At 33.5% G+C, this 19,949-nt stretch overlaps 1 protein-coding gene across 10 annotated transcripts in view; it reads left to right on the top strand.

The window, feature by feature from the left end:
* The window catches only part of SACS (sacsin molecular chaperone), a 79,912-nt gene that overhangs the window by 46,828 nt on the left and 13,135 nt on the right, over positions 1–19,949 (top strand). For 4 of the 10 annotated variants that reach the window (XM_056794678.1, XM_056794677.1, XM_056794679.1 and 1 more), the window contains 4 exons: positions 5,339–5,485; positions 6,706–8,188; positions 8,753–8,844; positions 13,825–13,851. In XM_056794678.1, the coding sequence (XP_056650656.1) occupies positions 5,339–5,485; positions 6,706–8,188; positions 8,753–8,844; positions 13,825–13,851 (1,749 nt within the window). Of the gene's footprint in view, positions 1–5,338; positions 5,486–6,705; positions 8,189–8,676; positions 8,845–8,866; positions 19,745–19,949 lie in introns of those variants that run through there. The other 6 variants (XM_056794680.1, XM_007495217.3, XM_056794681.1 and 3 more) reach the window with 4 other exon arrangements.

The following is a 19,949-nucleotide window of genomic DNA, read 5'->3' as shown; positions in this document are numbered from 1 at the left end:
AGCTCTTTATAAATTTGAGTAATTAGACCTTTGTCAGAGGTTTTTGTAATGAAGATTGTTTCCCAGTTTGTTGCTTCCCTTCTAATTTTGGATGCATTCGTTTTGTTTGTACAAAAACATTTTAATTTGATGTAATCAAAATTATTGATTTTACATTTTATGATTTTTTCTAGCTCTTGCTTGGTTTTAAACTCTTTACTTTCCCAAAGATCTGAAAAATATACTATTCTGTGTTCGCCTAATTTACTTATAGTTTCCTTTTTTATATTCAGGTCATTCACCCATTCTGAGTTTATCTTGGTGTAGGGAGTGAAATGTTGATCCAAACCTAATCTCTCCCATTCTGTCTTCCAATTTTCCCAGCAGTTTTTATCAAATAGTGGGTTTTGGTCCCCCAAACTGGGATCTTTGGGCTTATCATAGACTGTCTTGCTATGGTCATTTACCCCAAGTATATTCCATTGATCCTCCTTTCTGTCACTTAGCCAGTACCAAATTGTTTTGATGACCACTGCTTTATAGTACAGTTTGAGATCTGGGACTGCAAGTCCTCCTTCCTTTGCATTTTTTCCCACGATTTCCCTGGATATCCTTGATCTTTTGTTCTTCCAAATGAACTTTGTTATGGTTTTTTCTAATTCAGTAAAAACGTTTTTTGGTAGTTCAATGGGTATGACACTAAATAAGTAAATTAATTTGTGCAGGATTGTCATTTTTATTATGTTAGCTCTTCCTACCCATGAGCAATCAATGTTTTTCCAGTTGTTTAGATCTAGTTTTAATTGTGTGGAGAATGTTTTGTAGTTGTGTTCCTATAGTTCCTGAGTTTGTCTTGGCAGATAGATTCCTAAGTATTTTATATTGTCTAGGTTATTTTAAATGGAATTTCTCTTTCTAATTTTTGCTGCTGAAATAGGTTGGAAATATATAGAAATGCTGATGACTTATGTGTGTTTATTTTGTATCCTGCAACTTTGCTAAAGTTGTTGATTATTTCCACAAGCTTTTTAGTTGATTCTCTAGGATTCTTTAAGTAGACCATCATATCATCCACAAAGAGTGATAGCTTGGTCTCCTCATTGCCAATTTTGATGCCTTCAATTTCTTTTTCTTCTCTAATTGCTACTGCTAGTGTTTCAAGTACAATGTTAAATAATAGAGGTGATAATGGACATCCTTGTTTCACTCCTGATCTTTTGGAAGGCTTCTAGTTTATCCCCATTGCAGATGATGTTTGCTGATGGTTTTAGATATATATTGTTTATTATTTTTAGGAAAGGCCCTTCCAATTCCTATACTTTCTAGTGTTTTCAATAGGAATGGATGTATTTTATCAAAGGCTTTTTCTGCATCTATTGAGATAATCATGTGATTTTTGTCAGTTTGTTTGTTAATATGGTCAATTATGTGGATCATTTTCCTAGTATTGAACCATCCTGGTATGAATCCTCCCTGGTCATAGTGAATAACCCTTTTGATGACTTGCTGGAGTCTTTTTGCTAGTATCTTATTTAAGATTTTTGCATATATATTCATTAGAGAGTTTAGTCTATAGTTTTCTTTCTGTTTTTGACCTGCCTGGTTTTGGGATCAGTACCATATTCATACATTTGTAAAATGAATTTGGTAGACTCCTTCTTTGCTTATTCTGTCAAATAGTTTGTATAATATTGGGATTAGTTGTTCTTTTAATGTTTGATAGAATTCATTTATGAATCCATCTGGACCTGGGGATTTTTTCTTAGGGAGTTAGTTCTTTGATGGCTTGTTCAATTTCTTTTTCTAATATTGGGTTGTTTAGGTAATCTATTTCTTCATCTGAAAGTCTAGGCAATTTATATTTCTGTAAGTATTCATCCATATCACCTAGATTACCATATTTGTTGCCAGATAATTGGGCATAATAGTTTTTAATGATTGCCTTAATTTCCTCTTCATTAGTGGTGAGGTCTCCCTTTTCTTCTTGGATACTGTCAATTTGGTTTTCTTCTTTCCTTTTTTTAATTAGACTGACCAGTACTTTGTCTATTTTATTTGTTTTTTCAAAGTACCAGCTTCTAGTCTTATTTATTAAATCAATAGTTCTTTGACTTTAAATTTTATGAATTTCTCCTTTGATTTTTAGGATCTCTAATTTAGTCTTCTTCTGAGGATTTTTAATTTGTTCACTTTCTAGTTTTTTAATTTGCATGCCCATTTCATTGACCTCTACCCTCCCTAATTTGTTAATATATGAACTCAAGGATATAAATTTCCCCCTGAGTACTGCTTTGGTTGTATCTCATAGGTTTTGAAAGGATGTCTCATCATTGTCATGTTATTGAATGAAATTATTGTTTCTATGATTTGTTCTTTGACTAACTGGTTTTGGAAAATCATATTGTTCAGTTTCCAGTTAATTTTTGATTTACCTCTCCAGGTACCCTTACTAATCATTATTTTCTTTGCATTTTGATCTGAGAAGGTTGCATTTATTATTTCTGCTCTTTTGCACTTGTTTGCAATGTTTAATGCCCTAATACATGGTCAATCTTTGTGAATGTGCCATGTGGTGCTGAAAAGAAGGTGTATTCCTTTTTATCCCTATTTATTTTTCTCCACATATCTACTAACTCTAATTTTTCTAAGATTTCATTCACTTCTCTTACCTCTTTCTTATTTATTTTTTGGTTTGTTTTATCTAGTTCAGGTAGAGGAAGGTTCAGGTCTCCCACTAGTATAGTTTTTCTCTCTATTTCATCCTTGAGCTCCACTAGGTTCTCCTTTAGATTTAGAAATTTGGATGCTATACCATTTGTTGCATTCATACTAAGTAGTGATATTTCCTCATTTTCTGTACTGCCTTTTATCAGGATGTAATTACTTTTCCTATCTCTTTTATCTATATTTATTTTTACTTTGGCTTTGTCAGATATTATGATTGTGACTCATGCCTTCTTTTTATCAGTTGATGCCCAATAGATTTGACTCCATCTTCTTACTTTCACCCTATGCATATCTAACTTCCTCATGTGTGTTTCTTGTAGACAACATATGGTAGGTTTTTGGATTCTAATCCACTCTATTTGCTTGCGTTTTATGGATGAGTTCATTCCATTCACATTCAGAGTATTGATTACCGGCTATGCATTTCCCAGCTTTTTGATTTTTGCTCCTAGTCCTGCCTTTTCTTCTTTCACTATTTCCTTCTACACCAATGTTTGTTTTTAATCAGTCCCTCTAGTTCCCGCCCATATTTTACTTCCCTTTCTAACCCCTCCCTTCTTATTCCTACCCTCATTTTCTTTACAGTTTTTTTTAAAACTACTCCCCCCACCTTCTCTCTCCCTTATACTGCTTTCGTCCCCACCAGTTCGTTTGTTACCCTTCTATTCCCCTAGACAATGCAAATCTATTCTCTGCCCCAATGCATTGTTCTTCCTTCTTTGGGTCAATTTCAATGTACATAATAGTTGAGTATTTCCTATCTTCAACCACTTTACCCTTCCAGTGTACTGATGTTCTCACTCCTCCCGCCATGAGCTTCTTTGTGACATATAAATTTCCCCCTTTTGTTTATTTTCCCATTTCTTTTAGTATTAACCTGTTTTTTAGCTCTAGTTATATATATGTATATGTATTTATGCATACATATATCTATATACCTATTTCTGTCTTCTTATTTCATCCTATACAGTTTGTCACTGTTCCCTCTAAGTGTAATTCTTCTAGCTGCCCAGGTGATAACAACGGTTTTTAAGAGTTACAAATGACCTCTTTTCTCATAGGGATACATATCATTTTAACTTATTGAGTCTCTTAAAAAAGTTTTTTGTTGTTGTTGTTTTATTTTGTTTTTCTTTTTTCCCCTCTTTTTAAATTACCTTTTGAAGTTTCTCTTGAGTTTTGTGATTGGACCTCAAATTTTATGTTCAGGTCTGGTCTTTTCTTTACAAATTCTTGGAACTCTTCTATTTTGTTGAATGACCATATTTTCCTCTGAAAGAATATAGTCAGTTTTTCTGGGTAGTTGATTCTTGGTTGTAGACCTAGTTCCCTTGCTTTCTGACATATCATAATCCATGCCTTTCAGTCCTTCAATGTAGATGCAACCAGATCCTGTGGTTCGATGGTATCTGAATGACTTCTTCTTGGCAGGTTGTAATATTTTTTCTTTGGTCTGATAGTTCTTGAATTTGGCTATAACATTCGTGGGTGTTGTCAGTTGCAGATTAAGTACAGGAGGTGATCTGTGGATTCTTTCAATCTCCACTTTTCCCTCTTGTTCTAGAATATCAGGGCAGTTTGCTTGAATAATTTCCTATAGTATATGTCCAGGTTTTTTCTTTTGTCATCGTCTTCTGGTAGACCATTGATTCTTAAATTGTCTCTCCTCGAACAATTTTCTAAATATTCTCTTTTGTGAATGAGATACTTCATATTTTCCTCGATTTTTAAAATTCTTTTGGTTTTGTTTTTTAGTGTCCTGATGCCTTGTGAGGTCACTTAATTCTACTCATTCTTAAATACTGGATTTCATCCATGGCTTTTTGGTTATCCTTCTCATTCTGGTCTGATTTTCTTTGGAGGCCATCTTTCATCCTCTTTACCTCATCTCTCATTTCCTTTGCCTCATATTTCATCTTTTTTGCCTCATTTTTCATCTTTTTTGCCTCATTTTCAAGCTGGTTGATTTTGGCTTTCAAGACACTATTTTATGTTTCCATAATTCTTATCTTAGTTTTTAAGATCTTTTTCCAATTGTCTTCAGTCTCTCTTAATTGTGTTTTGAATTGCATTTTGAGTTCCTGCAACGCCTGTATCCAATTCGCTGGCATTTCTGATTTATCGTTATATGATCTCTCTTCCTCTGTTCTGTTTGCTGAATGATAAAGCCTAGGCAATGGGGTAAAGTGACTTTCCCAGAGTCACACAGCTAGGAAATGTTTGAGGTCAGATTTGAACCCAGGACCTCCTGTCTCTAGGCCTGGCACTCTCCATAAAATAGCCAATTTACAAAAACAATTTATTGTTTCAGAAAGATAATTAGTACATAAATCAAGATAGGCTCATGATTAATTTTTTAATTATTTGGTTTCTTGATATCTCATTTAAATACTTTTTCCTTTCACTCTTTTCTCAACTTCTGTTACTTGTTATCTTTCTGTGATATAAATGACATTTTAAAATTTTACCAGAAAAGCAATCAAAAGTTGTAATGAAACCTCTGTTATAGTACCTCAGCATAAAGACAGTTGCGGACAGATAAGAACCTTAATTTCTTTCAGGCTACTAGAACCAAATAGTCTGATTTTTATTCTCTTTGAATATTTTCTTTATTTGTTTCTTCGGTTTATAGGGTCTGCACTTTATGTGTACAACAATGCAGTTTTTACTCCTGAGGATTGGCATGGCATTCAAGAAATAGCAAGGAGCAGGAAAAAAGATGATCCACTAAAAGTTGGAAGATTTGGAATAGGGTTTAATTCAGTCTATCATATAACAGGTATGGTTTTGACTTCATGAATCTCTTATTGAAAATTGTTTTAGCCTAAATGGAAAACTTTATATTCTGACTTTACAGTTCAGTTCAGGCCACAATAATCACCTTGGAGTACAATAAAATGTTATCATCCATTTGATGTTTTGCTTGCTAAATTTCATGAAGTTGGTAAAGTTTTTGGTTCATAGCTATTAATTAGGTTTAAGGTTAGGATGGAATGTGGTGTACAGCTTTTGTGTAATGCAGAGGTGTCAAATTTGGTCACATAGAACCAAGTTAAAATGTAACTTGAAAGCCTGAACAAAATTAATAAAAGTATAATGCAACATGAATAATGTTAATTCTTTCTAAGTTTATATGTGGTCTATAGAGATCCCTTTCTAATTGAGATTGACACCATTAATATAATACATCAATACTGAATATATATACTAACTTTTTAATATTGTAATTTTTCTGACAAGTATAAGTATGTATAAAAATCTTAGAAAGATTAATTTAAGTCTATTTTGAATCAAAGAAAAGATAATTGTGGAATGACTTCAGAGAATGCAGATTTGTAAGACTTATGTTGGAAAAGAAGGTAAAGAAATCCATGTAAGGAAGGTAGATGAATATTGTCAAGTACAGATCAATTCAATTTCCACTTTGGAGAAAGAGTTAAAGAAAGGATCAATTGATCAGAAGATTCTGGAAGGTGGATTAAGGAATGTGGAATTGTACTACCAAGAAGCAGAAAGCCATTTTTTATTCATTTCCATATATAAAAATATAATAGATATTATCTCAGTATAGGTAAACTTTTTAACATTCATTTTGGTTATTATACCTCCAAGGGGCTGACCTGTGTGCTTGAGGAAAGCTTTGAGCATGTTGAAGAAGTTTGATACATTTGGGAAATGAATTTATGTTACTTTGATTTTATCAAGGTTTTACTCTTTTTATTTATTTGTTATTATAAACAGTGACTGTCAGTGTCTCAGATTTTCAAGGATAAGACCTTATTTGAAATAGCCTATAATATTGGCCCTAGAAATTATGAAAATACTGTGGAAATCAGTGGGGGAAAGGGAGAGGGAAGGAAATGGAGAAAGGGAGGAGAATGCTAATTCTGAGAATTATTATTTGTTGATTTCTTATAATTAATGAATTAGATTTTGATTTCAGTCACTATAGATACTAATTTCAGAATTACTTACTTTGTTTTATATTTCTCTCTCTAGATGTTCCTTGTATCTTTAGTGGTGACCAGATTGGAATGTTAGATCCTCATCAAACCCTTTTTGGCCCCCATGAATCAGGACAGTGTTGGAATCTGAAAGATGACAGTAAAGATATTAGTGAATATTCAGACCAGTTTGCACCGTTCATTGGTGTTTTTGGGAGCACCAAGGAAACTTTCTTAAATGGTCACTTTCCTGGAACTTTTTTTCGTTTTCCTCTTCGCCTACAGCCTTCACAACTAAGTAGTAATCTGTATAACAAGCAGAAGGTTCTTGAGTTGTTTGACTCCTTCAGGGCAGATGCAGATACAGTGCTTCTCTTTCTGAAAAGTGTGCAGGATGTTTCTTTACATGTTCGAGAAGCTGATGGAACAGAGAAACTGATATTTAGGGTAACTGCTAGTGAGAATAAAGCCCTGAAACATGAGCGACCCAATTCCATCAAAATATTGGGGACTGCTATAAGTAATTATTGTAAAAAAGTTCCAAGTAATAGCATTACATGTGTGACATATCATATAAATATAGTTTTAGAAGATGAAAGTACTAAAGATGCTCAAAAAACATCCTGGCTGGTGTGTAACAGTGTGGGTGGTCGAGGAATTTGCAGTGAGCTTGACTGTTTGGCTGATGACTTGAAATTTGTCCCAACCATTGGCCTAGCTATGTCTTTATCAAGCAATGAAGAAGCAGCAGGAGCCATATCTGATTTCTCAGGAAAAGCATTTTGTTTTCTTCCTTTACCTCCTGGTGAAGAAAGTAAAACAGGTCTCCCAGTTCATATTAGTGGGTTCTTTGGACTCACTGACAACCGTAGAAGTATCAAGTGGAGGGAATTGGATCAGTGGCGAGATCCAGCAGCTTTATGGAATGAACTTCTTATTATGAATGTTGTCCCCAAAGCATATGCCACTCTGGTCTTAGATTCTGTAAAACGGCTGGAGACTGAAAAAAACTCAGATTTCCCCTTGTCTGTTGAGATTATCTATAAGCTTTGGCCTGAAATGAACAAAGTTAAAGTACACTGGCAACCAATTATAGAACCTCTGTTTAAAGAGCTGTTTCAGAATGCAGTTATTTATTCAGTCAGTAATCACTGGATAAAATTGGAGCAGGCATTTTTCTCAGAACTAGAGGAAAGCTTGGGATACACAAAAGCAGTGCTCAATTACCTCCAGACCTCAGGGAAACAGATTGTCAAGGTACCAGCAAATATTTCTAATGCAGTTCAACTTACAGCTTCTAGTGCTAAACTTGTGAAGAAAGTGACTCCTGCTTTAGTGCGACAGGTGTTAAAGAAATATGGACACTCAGGCAGTGCTTCTGAAAAGCTGTACCTCTTAGAATTTGTGCTGTCAGATGCAGCTTATCATGAATTGCTTGGATTGGAGCTTCTACCTTTACAAAATGGAAATTTTATTCCCTTTTCTTCATCTGTATCAGATCAGGATGTAATTTATATTACCTCAGAAGATTATCCAAGGTAAAATTTATACTTATATAGTAGTTTTATCTTCAGTTTTCCTTGCTGATCTCTTCTTTTTTTTTCTTAGCAGTAATTTGTAGAGAGAATGCATAAAAATAAAGAAACCCATACTTCTATGTTTTGAAATTACAAAGTATAGCAATTCTTTTAAGGGAAGCTTTTTAAGCTTTTAATACAGAAGTGCAAAGTTAGAATTGCATATATGAAGTTTTACCATAAATTAGGGTTTTGATAATTTGAATTTAAATTGATAAAGTTTTGGTCATTCAAGTAGAAAAATGTTAATGATCTTATTTTAAGGGGATTGAAATGCTTTTTAAATTAGACATAATTCATACTCTTTATACATTTTAAAGCAGATACAGCTCTTTTTTTTGTAACCAACATGATGTGAGATGTGATGATTACATGATTTTTTTTTTACAAATTACAAATTTTTCTAAAATACTCGGTAGCTATAAACTTTTCCTCTTTTAACTTGTAAAATAAATTGGATTTATTTGTTTTATGGACTTTAAAAATTATAACAATTTACTTTTTTTCCCTTTTGGCTTATTATAGGTCTCTTTTCCCAGGTCTTGAAGGAAGAGTTATTTTAGATGATTTGAAACCCCAAATTCTAGCTTCTTTAAAGGAAGCTTCTCAAACCCGAGGTATGCTGGTATTCTGCTCTTTAATAGAAACTTGATTGAGATAAATATATAAGTAATGTTTCTGTTTTCCATAATTAGTATTTTAAGAGAAGTTTGCAGAAGTAGCTTAGAGAAACCATAAAAAAATAATTGGGCAAAGAATTCTCAGTTATGGAGATTTTTCCATAGATGATTATGTGACTACTATTTCTAAAGTTGAAAATTCTGGTCAGGATACTAAGTTTATTTAGATTTTTGCATATTAGCAATGTAAAACTGTATATTATGCAGTTCCTGACACACAGTAGTTGCTTAATAACCACTTGTTATTCTATCATGTTTAGTATATTGCTACTTAATATTATACTACCCCTTAAGAATTTGTAATAGTTGGCATAGGAGCTAGGCTAAAGTTTACATTTCTAATATATATGGAAAATTTTGCTAAGTAAATTTACATTATTAACAGTATTGCAGGGGGAAATATTTATTTGCTTATGGGAACATATAGTTTAAAATATTATATTATCTAGTAAGAATTATATACTGGCTACAAATGATTAACTATTGATGATTTTAGTTCTTTTTCTTGGTCATCATATTTGGAACCTCATTTCTTGTGAAATGTTTCCTAATTCTGATTTTTCACTAATTTAAATTTTTCCTCAAAAATAGCCTAGGACCTTATCTTTTGTGATATGATAGAAAGATAATTGGATTTTTATCCTCTCTGTGCAACCGTGATCTAAGTAACTTTATTTCCAAGAATATTAGAAATCTCATTCCTGAAATGAGGAGGTGGGACTAGATAATCTCTGTGGACATTTTGGAGTACAAATATTTAGATCCTAGGTTCTCTAAGGCCTTTTTAAACTTTAAATTCTATGATCCTACTTCTTTTATGCATTCTTATCTTAATGTTACAATGTAGCATGGTCGTTGGTAGATAAAAGATGATATTGAGGTTGGCAATTTGTGTCATTTAGCCATTCTGACACTTAGGAAAACCCAAGCAAAATTATTTTTAGTGTCTGAAGAGACCTTGATATATTAGAGTTTTTCCCTCAAGAATGACACGGTAATCTATGACATTTCTGTGTTATATAATAATGATGATGATGATGAAAATAATTCTCCTAAAATATTTTATATACATCATTTCATTTGCTCCTATAATAAACATATAATGTAGGCTGAATAATTTATTTTCCAAATAAAGGGGATAAGTTATTAGAAGGGTATAAATTCTGGACTCAGGACAAGAGCTATGTTCTTCTGATTCTTAGTCCAATTTTATATCCATTGTATTACACTTTCTTCCATGAGACTTCTATTTTAATCAATGACTTTAGAGTTTTATTTAAATTGGTTAGTTCTCCAGAAATGCAAACACACAAAAAAAATCAGGTCTCAGGAGAGTCAGGAAAGGATTATTTTGCAGGGTTTCCTTATTCTTTGCCTTTAGAGAATTTAGTTATTTTTCACAGCGTAGTGTTAGCCAATGTCATCTTTAGAACTTATATGCAGCTTGGTGGCAGAATGTATAGAGTACTGGGCTTGAAGTTAGAATGACCAAAGTTCAGATCTTGCCTCAGTTTCTAGCTGTGTGATCCCTGGGTAAGTTAGTTAAACTTGTTCTGCCACAGTTTCCTCAATTGCAAAATAGGGATAATAATACCTACTTCACAGAATTGTTGCGAAAATCAAATGAGATATACTAGGTAAAAGTTCTTAGCATAGTACCCAGAAATAGATGCCTAATAAATGCTTCTTCTCTTCTTCCTATCTCCTTTGTATGAATGGGGATGGTAATTATGTCATCTAGACTGATGTAGTTTATTAAACGCTTTCTATGCAAGGCACTATGCTAAGCACCAAAACAAAGAACATTAAAAAACAAACAATTCCTGTTCTCATGGAATTCACAGTCTAATGGATGAGACAACAAGCAAACAGCTATGTATAAGGAAGATCTCTAAAGGATAAATTAGGAATGGTTTCAAAGGAAAAGCACCAAGATTAAGGAGGACCAGAAAAGTCTTTTTGCAAAAGATGGGCCTTTAGCTATGACTTTAAGGAAGCCAGAGAAGCTGGGAGTAGAGATGAGGGGTATAGAATGTCATGCATGAGGAACAACCAGTAAAATGCAAGAATTTAGGAGATTGACTGAAGGTGGCCAATGTCACTATTTGCCAAGTATATACATGGAAGCATAGGTACCAAAGATGGCATGCCGAGTGCTCTCTGTGGGAACATGCCTGTCCCCCCTATCCCCCCAATTTTTTATGAGAAAGGCAGAGGGACTTGGGTGGAACTGCTCCCCTTTCCCTCTTCACTGCACCTGAGGACATTTTTTCAACCTTCCCAACCCGCGCAGCAGCCCAATGGGAATGCACAGGGGTAAGATCGAAGGTGGCAGAGCTGGAAGGGAACAGAGTGCTCAGGCCACTTCCTGTCTCTCCCCTTCTTTACACTTTCTGAGGACATTCCTTACTTCACCTGCCTCTCTACCCAGCAGCCCAGTGAGAACTCTTTCTCACTCTCCTGTGTGGGATGAGGAGGGGGTGGCACCTGGCACTCAGTGGAAGGGGAAGGACACATCACATGGTCTGGAGGGTTGGGGGTAGGGCCTGGCATTCCTTCTTTAAAAGATTCATCATCACTGATATAAGAAGACTGGGAATGTAGGAAAGAGTCAGGTTAGGAAGGGCTTTAGAAGCTAAATGAGGGATTTATATTTGATCCTTATACTTATATTTTATCCTGGAATTTATTAAATAGGGGGTGATATGGTCAAAACTATGCTTTAGGAAAATTAACAGCTTAGTAGAGTATTGACTAGAGTGGGGAGAAACTTAAGGCAGAAAGATCAAATAATAGGTCATTGCAGTATTCAAGATATAGGATGAAAAGATGCTTCTATTATTGTAGTTGCAGTGTCAGAAGAGAAGAGGATGCCTGTACTATTAAAACATTCTATCTTACTTTCTGTGTTAGTACCCCTAGTAAGGGATTAATTATTACTGTATTAATATTCTGTATTGGTTTCAAGGCAGAAGAGTATTAAGGACTAGGTAGTGGAGGTTAAGTGATTTGCTCAGGGTCACACAGCTAGGAAGTATCTGAGGCCAGATATAAACCCAGGAGCTCCTGTCCCTAGGCCTGGCTCTCAATCCATTGATGCCCCCATGCCTACACTATTAATATGAAGGTAGAGTCAACCTGACTTGGCATCTCATTGAATAATGAGAGAGTGAGGCATGAATTAATAAAATAGGGAAGTTAAGAAGAGGAGATGGTTTGGTGGAAAGGTAATAAGGTCAGTTTTGGATGTGTTGGGTTTAAGTTATCCCTGAGATATTTAGTTTGAGATGTCCACTAGAGAGTTGGAAATTTGAAACTGCCATTTAGGAGAGAGATGAGAGCTGAACAAATAGATCAGAGTCATATCATATCATAGTGGTCATAATAGAAACCATGGAAGCTAGTGACATAACCAAGTGAAATAGTATTTAAAGAGAAGAGAGCCCAGGATTGAGTGGTGGAGAATACTTACAGTTTGCCATTGTTATCTGGAAGAAAATCCAGCAAAGGAGACAGAGGAGAGGAGGTGAACCCAGGAGAGGACAGTGTCATGAAAACCTGGGTAGAAGAGAATATTAAGAAGGTGATAAATGACAGTGTTAGACTGTAGAAAATTAAGAAGGATGAGAACTGAGAAAAGATCACTAGATCAGGCAGTTGAGTTCATTAGGGACTTTGAAAAGATATGTTTCAGTTGAATGACGAATTTAGAAGCCATACTTCAGAGTTAAAAAGAAGATGAAAGAAAATGGGGCATTTGTTGTAGGCAAATTGATTTCTTAAGGCATTTATTTACAAATGGGGAGCAGAAATATAAGATAGCTAGTGGGGATGGATAGATTGAGTGTTTTTTGAGAATGAGGGAATTGTGGGTGTGCTTATAAGAGGTAGGGAAGCAAACAGTAGACAGGTAATGATTAAAGAGTAGTGAGACAGTATGGGGGAGAGAGGAGGAAGTCTGGGGGAGAAGACACATGGAAAGGTTAGCTTTGACAAAGAGAAGGGCCACTTCATAGTAAATAGCAGTAAAAGAAAATAGTAGAAGATTATGAGGATTATGAGATGAGAAACAAAGGAGAAGGAAGAGCTTTTGGTGAATAGTCTTATATTTTTTTTTCAATGAAATATGAGACTGATTCTCATAATGAGGATGGAGGTAGAATTATGGTAAGTTTGGTGAGAGGTGAAAAGGTTTTGAAAAGCCTCTGTGGTGAGTGGGGTCATGAATAGATTAGGAGAATGTAAAAATATTACCTTGATGCAATGAAGGCCTGGTTGAGATCATGCAACATAAACTTGTAGAGGTTTCATGATTTTATCTAGCTTTGTTAAGCAATATATAAGTAGGCAGTATATGATGGGAATAATACAAAGCTGGAGTTTGGAAGGGTAAGATCTGTGATAGTATGAAGGGGCAGGGAAACTGAGAGGACAGTGGAGACTTGAACTGACACCCCAAAAGTTCAAAATGATAAAAGGAAGAAGGATGTAGGAGGCAGATGCTTAAGTTTGGTGTATAATAGATAGTACTAAAAACTTCTGAAGACTGCTTATTTGATGAAAATTGTACTTGGCTGATGTTTATGCATTACACATCACTTATAATTTTCATTTTGCTCTGGTAGGTCATCCAGATAGATGACAATAAATACCTTTATTTGGTACATGGAGTAAAATTAAAATTTGTTTCATTTTCTGTCCTTTCTATTTTCCCCATATGTAAATGTAAAATGAGATCATTGGGTTAGTTGCTTTCTAAGAGCTTTCCAGCTTTAAGATTCTGTAATTATTGTACAAAAAGCATGTGGTTATGCTTTTCACATGGTTGATATATCTCTTAAAATCCAATTATTTTTGTTTCTGTCATGTTTTTGTGAAAATCATCTTTTTCTAAGACTGCATTTGATTATATTCTAGCTCAACAACTTCTCTGGGGATATTCAGGTAGGCTTACTGATTGAATATTCTGCAATTTGAAGCCTGGTGTTTGTTTGCTTTTGGATATTTCCTCATTCTTGAAGCTGTCAGAAATTAAATTTATTGTCAGCTTATTGGAGATAACTTTTAAAAAATAGGTACATCTTTTAAAGCAGCATAAGTACATAGTATTTCAAGTATTATTTGTTCTAAATGCCAGTATAAAAGTTCAAATGATTAATTCGGTTAAGCATGAAGGAGCTTGTTCATTGGCATTAAATTTAAGATATACTTAGCCTGGAATAAATCACATACTAAATGGGAGCACCTATTACAATTATAGTCTGCTTCTAATAGGAATGCCAAGGGTGAAATTTTTATTCTGTTTTACCATGATCATAGAAGAAAAAGGCTAAATTATGATATATTGTTGCAGAAGAAAAGCTTTAGCTGGTGTGAAGAGTTAAATTTTGGGGGTAGGAGTTTGAACAAAAGCCAGTGTGCAGTTTATTAAACACAAAAAATTTAGTTTATTATTAGGAAATATGGATAGGAAATAGGAAGGAGGAAAGTGAAAGTAATCTTACAATAGCCTGTAACTATACCCTAGGTCCCAAACCTAGCTAAATTTCTTTAAAAAACCCTAAATCTATCTGCCTCAGTGGGCAATATCTTCTGTTAGGCCAAAGCCTTCGCCTATTCTCCTACTTTCACAATCTAATATAAACACTATCTTATCTACCCAATTTATTAATAATCAATAAGGCTAATAAGGCCTTAATTCCTTTCTCTGTCTCCAACCAGAGAGTGCTGTTAACAGCACATCCTTTCCCCAGGAGAACCAGAGACAAAAAGCCCCTTTTCCACTGTCTGCCACTGACTAACTCTCACTAACTGACAAGCGGCACAGCAGAGGGTCTTGAATTGACAACCTGCACAGCAGAGGGTCTCTAACTGAAAAATATTTGTGCTCTTTTTCCTCTTAAGTATAAAAAGGGAGAAATTAATCAAAAACTCTCTTAATAGTGGGCAACCCTCAAGCATAATTAGTGGAATTTTTTTCCATGTGAACACAGTGCCATTTTTTATAAGAAAACCAGTGTGAAATTATGACAGTGCTTTATAGAAATTAACCTTGTTGGATAGTATCTAGTTCCATAATGTAGAGAATACTGCTATTACTACTAATAGCATTAAACAAATTAGCATGTTTAAAATGCATATTGACTAATGTAATTTAAATGCAAACATTCTTAAATTTTTCTTCAAGCTTTTACTGAAAATGAAAATAGGATTGTACTGTGATTGTATAAATTATGGCCAAAGTCTATGAACAGTGAAGATCTGATTTGATATAGTGAGAACATTAATTATATCATTGGTTTCTTTAAACTCACGCAGTTTATACATGCCATTAAACAGAATTATAGACAAATAACCATAGTGGCATTTATAGTGTATTGAGAACAATAGCATTTATAATCTTGAGTTTACTATTATGTAGCTCACTGTCCTAGATGAAGGAGGTTTGCCAAGATGTTCACATTTTGCTCCTGAGCTCTCCTTGATGCAAATGAGGTCATTGAATATTGGTTTTTTTTGGGGGGGAGGTAGAGCTCAACCTTAAATTTAATGAAATGTCTTATTAAGCTTTTACTATATTATGAAATACTTTATTCTTTATAAAGTCTTATAATGAGCTTCTTTAAAACATTAAATTAAATCTGACATTGCTAATTTCCACTTAAAGTGATTTAAAGATTTGTGATTTCCTCAATTCAGGTCCTTCCTTCAGTGGAATAGATTACAATTTTTTATTCTAGTGGGCAGTCTTTAAGATGTCAGGAAAAGTTTTGTTCAATGAAAGCTATGCAAAAATGGACTGGACTCTCTCAGAACATAGAATAAAAGAGCACTGGCTTTTAGAAAATATGAATTCACATTCTGCCTAAGCTTACTAACTATGTGAATCCCTTAGAATCTCCCTGAGCCTCAGTTTCTTCACTTATGAAATGAAGGGATTGTATTAGATTGCCTCTGAGATCCTTTCCAACTCTAGGTATATAATCTTATGAGCCTTTGAAGGGAGTGATTTCCCCCTAATTGGAGGTATTCAGTCAGAAGATAAATGACCATTTGATTTTAGAATTGCAAATAATTCATCACTCTGTAGTCAATTCCATATTGAGCAAATCTAGGTTGGTTCGTGGATGACACATGTAGAATCTGTCTCTGGGTTCTCTGGGTCTTCCTAGGCTTTTTAGAACTCTCCAGAGCTTGACATTTCTGGAATATGTTTTGAAAACATAGGCATTGTAGCAAGACTTTAGTGAACTTTGTTTTTTTTTTTCCTTACACAATCAGAAACTTAGAGTGAATTATTGAAATATTATTTTGTTATCTTAAACACTTGTTATAGAGCTGATAATTAGGTTGACAAACCCCCCCTAAAATTATTGGAATGCTCAGCATTTGAAATGTTTTGAATTTTAACAGCTTTTTAATTTTAATTTTAAATAAATATATATTCATATGCTTTTTTTTACTTTGGTAAAATGAATGCTAGAGATAGGAACTGGACTTGTGATTTCATTGGCATAGAGGTCTCCTAGGCAAGGAAAATTATCTGTCATTGTAGATCAGTACCTTCTCTTAAAGAGTTTGCCCAGAGCACTGATAAGTTTAGAGATGAGACTTAAACCTTGGCTTCAGGGCCAGATGCCTATCTACCAGATCAGCTTTCTTTTTACAAATGAATACCAAACATTATTTAGTCTTTGACCTATGATCAGAATCTTGCAATAGTTTACGGTTATCATTATTATGGTATAAGAGACTGTATTGATCTGTTCTGACACCAGAATTTATCCAGGATTTTTTTTTAAAGAACAAAACTTTTCTTTGAGCTGGTTTTCTTATAGCTTACCTAATTTTTTTTAACAAGTAAAGTGTAGTAAATAAAATAACAACAAAAACAAAACCTACCAGGTAATTGAAGATTATTTATTCTAATTAATTTGATTTGAGTTGAAGTTTTATTGTACTATGTACAAGGATCTTTTTAGACCAGGGGTTCTTAAACCTTTTTTATATCTATTGCAATCTGTTAAAAATCTATAGATGTGCCCTCAAAGTAGTGTTTGTAAATTATGAGGGAAATGCTAAATTTCAATTCAAGGTTAATAGAAATAAGTATTATTTTATATATATGGATACACACCCATACACATATGTAAATTGCTTTGCTTTCCAAATTCTTGAATCCCCTGAATTCTTTCCACAGGATCTTTGGACCCCAGGTTTAAGACCTCTTGTTTTATTTTATTTATTTAAAACCCTTACCTTCCATCTTGGAATCAATACTGTGTATTGGTTCCAAGACAGGAGAGTGGTAAGGGGTAGGCAATGGGTTAAGTGACTTGCCCAGGGTCACACAGCTAGGAAGTATCTGAGGCCAGATTTGAACCTAGGACCTCCCATCTCTAGGCCTGGTTCTCAATCCACTGAGCTACCCAGCTGCCCCCATGACCCCCTATTTTAGACACAAAAAAGTCTCTTGGACTTGTTTGATACATTAAAATAATTTTTTTTCTAAATTTCCTATAAACATATTATCCAGGGAAATTTTGTTGTTTTTGTTAAACTTTAGCTGTTGTTACTGGAAATTAATGATAATAATGCTATATAATGTTTAAGAACACCGAAAACATTAGTGATTTATAAAAATTCTGTAAATTCTATGTTAATAACTGCATAACTGGAATTATTTTTGAGGAGAAAATTACTTCATTGTTCCTGTGTACAGGTGCTTACTAATCCAGAGCATGAAAATGTTTTCCTCTGTATTAACAGTTTTGTTGTAATAAAAATCAAATAACTTATCTTGATGAGGATTCAAAGCAATAAAACAAAGGAGAAATCAGGACTTCAAATTTGCCTAAGGTAGATGCTTAGGTTTGTGCCTTAGTGACTTCCCTTCTTTTTTCCCCCCAGTGTGGTTTTACTTGAGCATGGTTGATGTGTTAGCCAGTTGCATGTTTTTGTGTTTGTGTTTGACATTGATATTTTATTCATATCAATAGATGACAGTTTGCCTATAACTAAGTATATATTTTATAGATTATGGGAGTTCTTGTGAAAGTATTATTCAAGATTATCTGCTGGATGAATATTATGCCTAATTGCTATAAATATAGGACATTAGTAGCCTACATACAAAATCATCTTTTTTTTTGTTGTTTTTTGATCAGTTAATAATTTTGACGTGTATAGTATGCTAGAGTCTACAGAATCACTTCAGAATTTCTTTCAATGATTTTATAATGATGTTGTTTTAAGGAAATGCATTAATGAATCATCTTCCTTTGCCCAAATTGAATTTTTTTAAAAGAAAACTATTCTGATGTTTCTGATTTGGAAATAATCATATCAAAAAGAGTCTAACTTTTAAATCTAATTTGCATTCATTTATGTCTGTCACTTTTAATATTTAAAAAGAATTATCAACTGTTCAAGAAAAGATAAACAGTAGAAAACCATTAATTTTTCATATCATGGTAATTCCTTTTATTTCATGCCATGATTAATTAGTTAATATTTATATGTCAGAATGCTTTGGATTTTCAACACTTATCAATGATCTGGATTTGTATTTCAAACTTCACTTTTTTATTCCAGCTTTGCCTTATTTTGTGTTTGGATTAATGGAAATAATGTTTTTAAAATAAATACACTATTAAAGTACTTTTTTGGTTCAGAATGAAACTCATGGATCCTATACTCCATCCAGATTTTTGTAAGGTTTTATGTTTTTATTCAGTATTGCTGAATTTGACATTAAATACTATAGGGTTGAATCTGAAAATATTTGGAATATGGCTTATGATACTGGCCTATTGGAATTCAAATTCTAGCATACCTCAACCAGAATTTTTTCTAAAAAGCAAAATGTAATGCCTTTGAAAAATAACCTTTGAAAAAATTAGTTGCAACTCTCCATTTCTTTCAAACTCTTAAAAGTTGATTAAATTTTCCAAACCATATAGGTTGCCCAGAATCTTTTATAATAATATTCAAAGTTTTCCAAAATTTATTTAGAATTCAGTTATAAACTTGAAATTTCTCAGGACAATATTAATAAATTGCTTAGAACTTAGCTTCTCATTGACTTTGGAAACATTGACATTTAATTTTCTTATCTTTAAAAGCAAAACAAAACAAAAAATCCCAAAACTCTTAACAAATTTGGTTTCTATTTTCATTAAAGGCATTGTTATTTTTTTGCAACTTATTGTCACTTTGTATTTAAAAATTTTTGTTGATGCTTTTTGTTCTCACTAAGGAATTTCTTGAGTCTCCAAATCACAGAACTCAAATCAGCATATAAAAAAAACACAACTGACAATATATGCAAAATTTTGCATCCATAGGTCTTAAAGACCTTAGTCTTTATCTGTCAGGAGGAAAAATAGTTTCATCACCTTTTCTCTGGGATCAAAATTTTCTATCACTTTCATTTCCCATTATAACTGGAACCAAGATTGGTCAGGCAATAGTACTTTTTTAAAAAGGGGATTTCTAGAAATAGGCATTTCTTAATAATTATAAATTATTTAATGCATTGGGGAAATAACTTCTTAAATTGTCTTAATCTTTCTTTTCTCCTTTATGCTCCATTTCTTCTGATTATGATTACATTAAAAATACCAAAGTATTTTGAGGTGAAATAGGTAGGTGTTCCTAGCTAGGAACAATATCTGGGCCTCAGTAGATACAGAAGTCAAATTTTCTTAGAGGAAGTGTTGATGTAGTTAAAAGAGTACTGACAAGATGTGAGGAAACCCAAATTCTGATTTTGCTTGGCTTCTTTGTGACCTTGGTGAAATTGAAAACATTTTGAAATCATCTTCTGCATAAATGAGTAAGTTCAACTATCTTCACTTTCCTTTTTGGCTCAATGATATTATATATTTGAGACACAAGTGAAATGAAGTGAATACTTTAGGTATTCCAGAATTAAATGAAATATTGCTTATTTTTTCCAAAGACTACCTATATTTGTGTTTGTGTGTACACATACATAAATGTATACATGCATGCATGTACTTCTATACAGGTGTATTATA

The sequence above is a fragment of the Monodelphis domestica genome, chromosome 4 (assembly GCF_027887165.1).
Source record: "Monodelphis domestica isolate mMonDom1 chromosome 4, mMonDom1.pri, whole genome shotgun sequence".
Taxonomy (NCBI): domain Eukaryota; kingdom Metazoa; phylum Chordata; class Mammalia; order Didelphimorphia; family Didelphidae; genus Monodelphis; species Monodelphis domestica.
The sequence above is the reverse complement of the archived record's forward strand: the minus strand, read 5'-3'. Positions and strand labels throughout refer to the sequence as shown.